Source organism: Anser cygnoides, chromosome 11, assembly GCF_040182565.1.
Source record: "Anser cygnoides isolate HZ-2024a breed goose chromosome 11, Taihu_goose_T2T_genome, whole genome shotgun sequence".
Classification (NCBI taxonomy): Eukaryota; Metazoa; Chordata; class Aves; order Anseriformes; family Anatidae; genus Anser; species Anser cygnoides.
The window spans coordinates 18,339,142-18,351,513 of NC_089883.1; the positions used below are offsets into that span (position 1 = coordinate 18,339,142).

General features: G+C 35.8%; 1 protein-coding gene across 4 annotated transcripts in view; it reads right to left on the minus strand.

The window, feature by feature from the left end:
• Window positions 1-12,372, minus strand: part of MYZAP (myocardial zonula adherens protein) — a 57,046-nt gene that overhangs the window by 19,044 nt on the left and 25,630 nt on the right. For all 4 annotated transcript variants that reach the window (XM_048060300.2, XM_048060297.2, XM_048060298.2 and 1 more), the window contains exons 8-10: window positions 11,447-11,575; window positions 9,650-9,732; window positions 6,914-7,019 (exon numbers count right to left, since the gene is read on the minus strand). In XM_048060300.2, coding sequence (XP_047916257.2) covers window positions 6,914-7,019; window positions 9,650-9,732; window positions 11,447-11,575 — 318 coding nt within the window. The remainder of the gene's footprint in view (window positions 1-6,913; window positions 7,020-9,649; window positions 9,733-11,446; window positions 11,576-12,372) is intronic.

The following is a 12,372-nucleotide window of genomic DNA, read 5'->3' on the forward strand; positions in this document are numbered from 1 at the left end:
ACTATGAATCAATTAAAGGAGAAAGAAAAAGCATCATAAGAGAGAATTAAAGTTATGTCCAATTGTAGAGCCTTTATAAAGAAAGTCTGAAATAGCAAACGATTTTATTCTGTATACTTAGTCACAGTTCTGGAGGCTCGAAATATACAGTTATCTATTGAATTGGAACAGATCCAGCTGTTAGGTAAATTAAGTCAACATTTACCACCTGATAATATCTTCCATTAATTTAAAATATTTAACACATTATGACAGTACTAATATAGTTAAATATTATATATTATTCCAGTATCATGCATTTTTCTTATTCATCTACCATAAGTCAATTTGGCATCTGTAACACTGATACAGAGACATGAACAAACTGGTTGTAAATATGACTAAACACAGGACAAACACATATTACACCATACAAAACAAGACAGACAAGACATTGCAACATCAGCCTGAACTCTCAGACAGTTGCTGTACAAGGAAAACAAGATTTTACTCAAGATTCCAATATTTCACTGGACCTTAAGTAGTACCTATCAGAGGCTAGTGTTGAAATTTTTTTCAGGTAACATAATAAAGCAAATAGAAATGATCACCTTTTTCCTTTAGCCCTCCTTAAATCAGTACTTCTTGGTATTTTAAAACTCCCATTTTATATAAAGAAAAAGTAACTACTTATTGATTTAAGTTATTGCACCAACTTAGCAACCTTTCTAAACTAGTGACCTGTATGAATGTATTACAGCAGTCTTTGATGTCCATCTATTCCTACAGCAGGCCCACAGGGCCTAGATGTCCTAATGGGTTATAAATATCAGCACCTTGTCTAACAGTTCAACACACCTTATTAAGAACTACCTTAGCGATGTTTAAGTCTTCTAATTAACAACTTGGCCAGGCAATTCCCAGCTGAAAGAGCTGATGCTATGAATGTATAAACAATCTCACTAAACTCCAGCAGTGATTCTACTTTTGCCAATAGATAAACAATGTATTGCATTGCTCAAGTCCACTGAGGCATGACGAACACTTGGACTGCGGGTGTATAATTTATGTTCTGCCATATATCTTCTTTCTCCAAGCTCCCAGGGTGGGTTTCTTTCTACATTTGTTGTTGTGTTTTTGCAGTTGCTGTTGTTTTTGCTTTTACTATGGGTACTATACAATGCAGATTTTGGTTAGTAATAATTTGGCTTCTGTCTGTTGCTGATAATTTCATCTTCTCATCCTCTATGCTTCTCTCTGTCTTCTTTTACTTGACCTAAAATTGAAACTACTTCCATATTAAAACTGGGCTATTTTTCAATGTGTCTCAAGTTGGAGTATTTTGATAAAGAAGTTTGCAGCTGTTTATTAAGTCTTTGATGGGAAAACTTCTGTATTCTTCGTTTGTGCAGTACAAAACATCACTTGCTCGTTAGCACTTTGTCCTTTCATGCAAGTATCTTCCACAACAGAACAGGATAAAGCTTCTCTCTGGTGTTTGGTCACCATTTATTATCCAGTGAATCTGAGACTAAAGCTGGAGAACAGCTGATGGGCCATGACCTAGAGACAGTTCAATTCAGTAGTTAGGGAATTCCATGTGAAATCTGAGTTCTGTTGATAATTCTGTGCCACAGAATCAAATATCCTTTTCTCTTTTCAGTCCACTTCAGAACAGCTCTTTATATCTGCATCAACCCACTTGCCTTGCTTACAAATGTAAATACTTTTCTCCTCTCCCCTGCTTCGTAATACTAAATAATATTATGTACAACATGAGTTTTTTGTGCCATGAAAGTGCATTCCATTTCAATTTCAACTGCACAGATTTCAAATCTAAAGCTCTCTTAATCTCTCCAGGACTGAAATGGGGATAATGTCAAGAAATGCTTTTGTTGCTCATATAAAATTTTGGATTTGATTTGAAGATTTTTAGCTTTATCTTACACTAAACTGTTTCCATTCTCCTACACAGACATAAATGGTTTAAACCAACTGACCATATAGAATAGATAACCTAAAAGAGCAAGCTTTCATCCCTCTCACAGAAGCATTTCCACCCTTAAAGAAGCAATGTGGTTGCAGCTTCCCTTACCCTCCCCTAGCGCCGCTGTGGCTCCATCTGCCTATCAGTTCAGTCTCTGAACTGGAAACTCCTTAGTGGAAGGGTCTGAAGTTTGCATCCTTCCACCTTTTATGTTGGGATTCTCCCTGTGAATTTTCTGCTTCTGATCAAGCTAGCTATTTTGGGGCCTGCCATTGAAAGCCTGTCTCCGCCCAGTCAACATTTTAAAATGATTACAAAGGAGAGGGATAAAAAAAAAAAAACAGAAGTGAAGCTAATCAAGTCTATCATTACTAATGTTCACTGATTTCACCACTGAGCTCTTAAGTCACCCATTCCTCTGTCCATCTCTCTCTTCTTTTTTTTTGTTTTGTTTTGAAAGCCTGCTACGTACAAATAGGAGATAGAGGCTGGACTTCTGCACACTTGCCAAATGCAAGTCCTGCACTTTCAGCTGCAATAGCAGGGAAATATCTGTAAACCTTAAGACATCTGCAGTCTCTCTCCAATGATAACATCAGGCTTCAAGACTATGCTGGATAACTTTCAGGTCAGCTGTTGCTCTAAAGGGTTCTTTCTGATCTTGGTTCTCACAGAAGAGAAACCCTACGAGGCTGAAAAATGGTTGTGTGAGAGATGTAACACACAGAGATGTTGAAGGTCACAGATTTGAGAAAACTTCCAGAATTTTTCCTTGTTTTGTCTTTTTTTTTTTTAATCTCTTTAATTTTACCTCTTATTTCTTCTTTATTTTTTTCTTCTGAAAATTGTTTTCCATGCTCCTGTTTATGACTGGTCTGTCTAGGTCAAATTGAAGAAGGTTTTATTAATGCCTGAAATGTCACATAAGCACACTGAACTGTGATTGTCCTTCTCTGCTTGGGCTCAGTTCCACCAAAGGCAATTCGCATATTTACAGCATTCAGTATCAGCAAGATGGGTCCTTTGGAAATGAAGACCTTAATACTCTTTTCCCCTATGCCTTCTACAATTGGTGCTTCTTTGTCAGTGTCCCCTTTCCTGCATGCCTAGATTAGGACTGACAACAGCCTCCTAACACATTTTAAATGCTATTAAAACAGCACTAAAGGTGTAAGAGCTGCCGATTGCATCTCAAAACTCCACACTAAAGCTTTTCCTTTCACTTCCCTCTTGACTGCTTGCTGTTCTCTAACAGAATGCCTCCCATTTATCACTTGCACGTGATCCATCATCTTTCCCTAAAAAAGAACTGAACAGCAATCTATTTTGTGATTTTTCAGCCATCAGATTTGTCTGAGTATTTTTTCAATTTTGACAGTTCTCCATATGAATTTGAAGCAGCATATTTTGTTTGTTCAGCGCCCCTTTGAAATGATGTTCATTTCTGTAGCTGCACTTTGTCTAAATTGGTGATGCTAACAGCACAAATCTGTCGTGGTTTACATTGAAAGAATAAATGCCCATTTATACTTCAGAGCTATATCTGAATATACCAAGCTGAATACTAAACACTAAGCTTATCTTGTAGTCAAGCAAGTGTTTAGACATTGTTCTCACCTAGTTCACAGAGTATCTTTTTTTTTTTTTTTTTTTCAGTTTCTAACAAAAATACTGCTGATAATTTTGACTGTCATTCTACTTCTGTTCTGGGTTTCCCAGGTTAGCCTGTTAGCAGTCTCTTCCCATGCATCAGAGAAGCTAAGAGTTTCAGAGAGCATGCTTCCTAGCTCCTTAGGTCATTCTTTCTCAATTATATTATTTAAATACAAGTTATTGATCATTATAATACCCTCATAAACCCTAAGATGTAATGTTATTTTACAGATATCAAGCATAAAAGTATTTCAATGATGAGTAACATGGCAGGTTTACATGAGATTTTACTTGATCTTCCTAGCCACTATATTCTGCATTAGGTTAAATTTAATGCAGAGAGATATGTATTGTTCAAGTATACTCTGATGAACACATTTCCTGGGACTCAAGTAGCAGTACAATTATAAAATTTTCTCTATCTACTCTAGTGTGTTTTAGTGCTACTGCTCACTAGTTTTTAATATCTCCAAATCATCTCTTCAGATAGTATTCTCTTTCAACGTCCTACCTTTTAAGAAGTATTTTTGTTGTCAGTTTCTCAGCTACTATGGCATAGTTAATACGTGTTGCTGAAAGTGAACCTTAAAACACTTTTCTAATATTTACATACAGAAGAGACGCAAAACAATGCCGTGTGTGTGGGCAGTTCTGATTTTTAAAGGGCATACACATCACAATGCTTTCTTCCCCGCAGTGGGCAACTACAGCTCTTTGTATCCAATTAAAGCTTCTATTTTTAAGCCTTTAATTAAAAAAGGTTTAAATGGAGCATGCCAGCAATGTGGTAGATGTTTTCTGAAACATACACCACAGACACCTGAAACATACACCATAGACACCATGAAATTAAAAATATTAAGTGCCTAATTTATTTGGCACCATCAGACCTGATCAAATTTCTGCTACTGAAATCTTAGTTCATTAATCAGAATATAATGTAGTTACAAGTGTTCATGCAGCTTTCAAGTTAACTGTATTAAAAGAAAAACTAAAATAGACAAGGAATAAAGGAAAAAATAAAGTATATTCTCTATATAAAGCAATAAACAATTTGCATAGAGTTAATTGATCTTGAAAAGCAGGTAGCCAGACAGCAAATAAAGTAGTTATATTTGACAGTTAAGTAGTGAGTTAGACATTTAACATTCTACTTTTTAAAGAGGATGACCAGAAGATCTAGAAGGGCTTTCTGTGTAGATGACTACACCAGTAGATACATCTTACAAGGAAGTATTGGTAAAAGTTAACATGGCAACAGGTATATTAATAGTAAAAGCAGTATTGCTGCTAACAATGCATACCATAAATGCTCATTGGATCTAGAGATAGTAGTTAGGATAAATATTAGGGGTATCTGGGAGATTATTGCTAGGTGAATAAATGGTTTGGAAACTAAGGTAAATACCACTGAAATCCAATGTAATCAGTAAAGTATCTAAGTAACTGAAAAAGGGACCAATCAGATTAATAAAGGGGCTGTGATTACAGAAGATGGAATATACATTCATCCAATGAATATGAAGATAACTGATGATTATGAGTATATTATGAAAATGTGTGTTTCTAAATAGTATAAATGTTTGTTGTGTATGCAAATCGAACGAAGTTAGATTTGGGCAGACATGCCCCTAACTTCCGGCACCTAATAAAAGCACCTTCATATAATCACTCTGTAGTTATGTGTCTTTACGAACACTAACAGAATCAGAAAGCTAAACTCTCCAATTAAAACTATTATTTTTGAGATAATAATCCCTGGCCTAAGCTTTATACATGTTTTTGCGAAAACACTCCATGGAATTGAACGTATTTGTTATACCAACGCAGTCCACTAGAGGTCGTTACGTTGAGCACTTTAGAGTATACTTAGCAGTAACTACTAGTGTGTATTACTAGAATGTAGTATGTATTACTAGAATCATCTGGTTTGCCACAAATATCAAAGTGACAAGTCCTATAGTACTTCAGAGCAGGGAAAAAAAAATGTCTCACAATATGCTGGTTGACTTACTGAGATATAAAATAGACTCCAGATTAAATAATTGTTCCAGATTAATTAGATTGGGTTATTAGATTGGAGATGTTTTCCTTACTAGAGTACTGTGGCATAAAGACTGCTAGCCCAGTTTTAGACAACCTTCTATGATGCTTGAAAGTAGTAAAAAAAAAAAAAAAAAAAAAAAAGCAAGCTGAACTAGAAAACCTCAAGACTTTATAACAGTACACTATTGAATATATGTGACGGAAGAACTTGAATGCAAAGAGAGAGGTAGCATCCCACTTTTTTTCTATTCAGTTTTGCATCTCTCTGCATGTAAGACAGGATCACTTAGTATCAAACATCTGATCATATATCAGGACTGCATCAGAATCTTGTAACCAATATATAAAGCAAGATAGATATAGGTAAATAGCATATAGACAGAGGTGTATATAATAATACTAAGAAAAATCCAAGTCTAATCAGAAATCCTCTAATAGCATATTATGAATGCAGAAAGAATGCCTTAGAATAGAATAGTTTCCAAATATTTGATTTTGTGGAGGTGTGATGTTGAAATACAAATAAGAGATATTTCATGAATGCCCATCCTCTGTGCAGGAACAAGGCTCAGCATAATAGTGCTGTCAGTCTGTTTTGTATAGCTCCAATTTAAACAATTTACGTATATCCCATGTCAGTCTATCATTGACCTGGAGAAACAGAAATGTCTGCAATCACAGCTTTCTGACTGCTGAATGGTTTCTTGGCATGTAGGTAGCCTGTAACTTAAAGCAGCTTTCCAGCAAAAAGATGCTTATAATTTTGCAGAAAATCAGATCAGCTATGATGATATCCCAAGTTTTTTTTTTTTTTTTTTTTTTTTTTTTTTTTTTTAAGTTGAAATCCGTATTTGTCCTGCTATTTCTATAAGGAACTGAATCATAAAATATAAAGGGCAGCTTCTACCTTACCCTTGTGTATAGGAAGAAGACCCTTAATAACTAGTCTGCCCTGTTTCTGCACTCCGAATGCTTCAAATTAAGTTGTATTTCCTGGACTGACATAAAGAGCTCAAAGACTTGAGTCAACCTAAAGATCACAGTATATAAGCCAAAAAACATTGGATTAAACTGCTTTTAGCTTCTCTTTCTGCTTTACTAGCTTCAGATGCTTAATTCGTCTTGTATTGTATTTGTAACTCAGGTGGCATAAGGAAATTGCACACAGAACATAGCTCTCTGGATTACGTACTAAAAGAATCACCATTCCCAGAAAAGTCAAAAATACATTGTTTTACTGGATCTCACCTCCTCAACCATGTGCTTGACTTTCTTCTGTTGGCAGTGGACCATATCATCCAGATGTTTGATTCGCTCCCTGAGGCTTGCTGCTACCTCCTCCAAATGCTGTGACCTAGCAAAGATGGAAGAATTAAGCATATAAATGTGGAGGTATGCAGTATGAGGAAAACAAGAACAAATTGCCATAATCCCACCACAAATCAGGAAGATTAGGTCCAGAGGTAGACAAGCCAAATTCCACTGGCAGACGTGGATTTTATTTGTGTAAAGTACGTTCTAATGGTACTCTTGTAGTCAAAGTTGCTGTGTCCACCCGTGTTAATTCACCTTTGTCTCACATACTGGTGTGCTTACTCAGAGCCCAAAGTGCTGACAATTAAATGATATAATAAAGCACATCTCCTTGAGATGTCTGTTTTTTCTTGGCATTTAGACAACTAGATCTTTATCACCAGAAAGGCACATTTATACGGACTTATTAGCACCTGCAAACTTCTTGGTAATGCATACTAAATAGAAGCCAGAAGGCACATCCGCAGGTGTCCTTTTAAGTGCTCTCCTATTGTAGGGCAGCCATGAATCAAGGATTTGGCATAGTTGCCAACAGTACTAGAATGCTAACTGGAGTAGTTTTAAGTCAACAACAGTCAGCAGGAACTGGTGTGGATGTTTAAAGTTTCTATGTATCACTTTGCAGACAGATTCTGTATTTCTTCAAAGCAGTTTTACACAGAAATAGAACACCCTCAGAACTCCTATCACAAGTTAACTTGACAGCTTGCCAGGAAAGTAGTTTTAGCATATGTGAAGAAACAGGAGGGAAGCATAGGAACCTCTGTTTTTTGTTGTTGTTGTTGTTTTTTTTTGTTTGTTTTTATCCGAATGAACAATTCCTGAAATTCTTAAAGAAATCCATCACTTGCCTGCAAAATAAACTTCTGTACTCCTATGTTCAGGACTGGACAGGATTTGAGAAGTGGAGGAGGGGATTCAAAAACAAAAAGGGATCTTTTCATCCTGCTCTGTGTACAGCAGAAGAAACTGCTGAAGCTGCAAACAGAATGACCATTTTAAGGCAAAGCAGCAGATGGCAAACTGTATGACATGATTCCAATGAATGACTGAATTGTATGCTGTTTCTCTCGCATAAACAGTTTCTATTAACAGTAAAGTAGTCTACGAAACTGTAACTGCAGCACTTTGACAAGGACTCAAAAATCAAGGCACTGCTGCAGGTTTTTCAATCCTGCATATTAAGGTCTCACAAAGTAAGTTTCCATTTTGATTGCAATTGTAACACAGAGCTGGTCTCTCATTGAAAGATTCCAAATTTTAAGTACTGATAGTAACAGAGAAACAACAGATGTCATTGCTCATGTGGAGATAAGTGTGTGGCTAGGAATACACAGGTGAAGAGAAGTTAAGCACAGACCTCAGCATCTGAATAGAGATTCATTGCTTGCATTACATAGATTACAACCACATGCTTGTTTTCATTGCACTGCACAAATTCCTGTCTTTCCTTTACCCTCATTAATGCAGCATAACTTTTCATGCTGAGTGGATAGGGCAGTATTCACTGAAGTGAGAAGAGTATCTGTTATCCGGTGGTAAAGAAAGAACGCAATTATCTTTCATCTCCATATTCTATGTTGCATGCAACATCTGTACACTCTAAATTGTTATTTTAACAGGCTGATGTAAAAAGATGTTTTTTTCCTGAAACCAGATAAGCAGGTCACATCAATACAACTAGTAAGATGCTCTGGGCAGGGACTTCTTTTTATGATTATACTTCATAAAGAACAGTGGGATGTCAAAACTTTAAAACTCAGTTTCTAGGTGCCCCAGAAATATTAGTAATAATCAAGTATGATTATTCAGTGGCTGCTTATAATTCATCTTTATCCATTCAAGTAGTGTCACATAAATTTCTTTTGCCTAGTTGTGGTGCTTTGTCAGTCTCAAAGTAGCAATGGATGCACATGCCACCCGTTGGCAGAAACAGCACATTCAGGTGCCATCAACATCACCAGATCTTCCTTTTAAACCTCATGATTTCCAGAACCATTCACAGAGGTCTCACTGCCAATAACATGACCTTCAACTTTCCTCAAATAACTAACTCCACAGCTGATTTCTGCACTGTGATGTTACATGACAGATTTTTTTTTTTTTTTTACACACCTTCATTTGTTCACGTGCATATGTTAATGTCCCTCACATTTGTAGACCTGCTTCTCCAAGCCTCAAATATATTCCATTCTCCCTCTTTTATACATAAGAGATGTTGGCAGTCATATGCAGAACTTTTGCTCTCATCATGAGTTCATCTTTTCAAAGATGAACCTTTTTTATCCTACAGCTTAATATTTATACGGAATGTCTTTTCTTTTAAAACTGCATTGAACAGTCTAGAAGGAGACAAAGTATTCATAGTCAGGATCATACTATGCTGAATTTGGGAATGCAGATTTAAGAAAAATGCAATCTACAAATATGCCACTATGTGTTCCATCTAAAATGTATTCTGCATGTTTACAAACAACTTTTCAGGAAGAATGCATGGAAATGATATTTTATATCTAAATAAAGGAACTCATCAGATGGATTATCTCTCCTAAACTGCAGTGTTAAAGTTAGGAAAGATAAAATTCAGATGTCTTCAAAAACAAACAAATCAACTGACCCCCTAAAGTTACCTACCAACACTAGAAGTTCCACAAACAAGACATATCTCACCTCTCACTGTCAGAGTTTTCAGATTTTGCTCCAGATATTTGTATTTCATTTAGTTCCAGTTGTTTCTGCAGCTGGTGACGTTCCTAAAAAACAATAAATGCTATCCTTCAGTTCTTCATATGTCAATATATAAAGGCTTCACTATGCATATTTCATTGCAATTTCATTGCAATTCAAAAGATCATTTTTGAAATTAAAATAGAAACTAATTAAACAAAATTTACAGATGTTACAGAGGATTCATGTATTTCCTATAGCCAAGGACCACAGAATGCAAATAATAAAATCAAATTCCATCTATCCACAGAAATAAGATCAGATTTTTCAATTTCCCATTTGAAGATGTGCAGTTGTACTTGAAACTGAAATTTTTGCATAGAGATGAGTCCTCACAATCTTTAACTACATAAGTCTCATATTTTCCATTTTATCCCTCCAAAAAGATATCTCAGCCCAAGGCAGAGATAAAAGCTATTGCTCTATTCCTTCCCTCCACCTCTACCCCATCTTCTACCCAAATCAAAAAATGTTCCTGTTTATCTTCTGGGCATCCACAAACATATTGCTTGTGAAAGTCTATCAGGAATTGGGAACTGTCAACACAAATTAACAGAAGCTATCCACTTTAATGGGAATTTAACAAAGGCGTTCAGTTTTACTCTGCAAATATGAAGCAGATAACAGCAAATTAAATAACCTGAAACTTATCTGTACTGTAAGAACTATATTACAATCCTTTTTTCACTGCATAATACTTACAAGTGGTATGCCAAAACCCAGATCAAGTTGATAAGGGGCATATTAAGCTGACACCATTTCTCAGTGTAATCACTAATTCTACCTGCAAGCACTAGACAAAAGTGGCTCAGTATAAATGCACATCAGACTAACCAGTTAAGACAACAAGACTGTCTTATAAAAAAATTCTCAGTAGTAGCAAATATTTACTAAAGTTGGTGAAAAAATGCTTCACTTGTAAGACCAGAAGATTGTACTCTATCCACTTACTAGAATTTCCCAGTATATTCTCTATTCTATATGCTAGATAGCAAGGCCCAGATCTTTAAAGATAATGAGAAGCCTGTGATTGAATTAAACGAGAGACACCCAAGTACATCCAAAAGTATTGGAGTCTTACAGAAGGGCTGCTCTTATGCCTTTTAGAGTGACACTCTTCAGTCTAAGGACTAAACAATAACATTCATTCTCAGTTAGGTGAAAGAGACCAGGAAACAGAGAGTCATAATCTAAACAAGTTAGAAATCTTTGAAAATTAAGTAGCTGCTAGATATCCACAAAAATTCCTCCAGAAACTTTTAGTTTGAAGCCCTCAGTTTAGCATTTCATCGAAACGTGGATAAATTTGGAGATGCAATTCCAGTCAGAACTAACAGACAGCTTAATGATAAGGTCTTAATCTACCTAACTAAAATATATTTTAGTGGACCTACCAACAGCATTTTTAAGAGACTTCAGGTCATATACGATTACATCATTAGACTCAGGAGACCTTGGACACTGACAGAAATTATGGTTTAGTAAATAAATTTTGACGCCTTAAGCAGCTCTGACTGTCAACACAACTAGAAAAATAGAAGAACCACTTAATCACAGTGTCTCTTCAGTAGTCCAGGTGCATTTACTTACATGGATACAATAAATACATAAGATGCAAACAGCAATGGTATGTCACTGAGCAGGGTACTGAGCAGCAGGCAATTTCAAAAAAAAAAAATCAAATTCCCTTCCTATAATTCTGCATTTTCTTTAAAGAATGCAAGCAACGAACTCTCATACCTCTTCCATGCGTTCAATCAGCCGATCCAGCTCACCAATTCTCTGATCTTTCTCCTGTATACTTGTTTCTGTAATTTGCATCTTTTTATTTGCCTCTTCAATAGCTTTCAGAAGCCGATTTGTTTCCTCCTTTAAACAAGAACATTTACGATCACATTAACATACAATATGTTAAATTATTGTATTAATATATATGTTTAATATGTTAAATTATTGTATTAACATACAATATGTTAATGAGGAATAAACATTTTTTAGCCCAAAGAGCCAGGCTAATAGTTTTTAAGCAAAGCTCAAGGCTTTTCACTACACTTGCCCAGAAGTCTGGAAGAGCTGTGACCCTAAACTTTAATTGTATGTAACAAAAGATCTGGGGCACTCTGAAGTGCATACATATTTGTAAAGCATCATTATGAAAGTATGAGAAAAACATTTCCCCATTTCTTAGATATTTGTTCTCCCTTCTGAGTATTCCGTGAAGTAACAGCACAAGAAAATGCGCTATTCCAGTTGACAGCATTTTAAACACTACCATTTACCCTGTTCAGCTATGTACTTTCTTCACATAAAAAACAATATAAATAGGAAGAAGCTAGAGAATCTACCTTCAGTCTCAGTCATTATCTGTCTTTACCAGGTAGAAGAACACATTGACCAACTGCTCAAAGTTAGGTTTTACTTGGGGGTGGACCAAAACCAGTGGACAGAAAGAGTTATTGCTCCCCTAGTGTCCAGCGAAATTGTCCCTTCATCCCCTTTTAAAAATATCAATAAAATTGGACATCCTGTTTTCCTCTTTTTAGAGGAATGGAAGTAAAAAGAGCCAACTTACTCCATTTCAGACTTTGAAATCAACATTATCATTTCTGTTACTGTGTTTGAACATTCTTTATTCAGCCCTACAACCCCAATAGCTTGGAAAACTT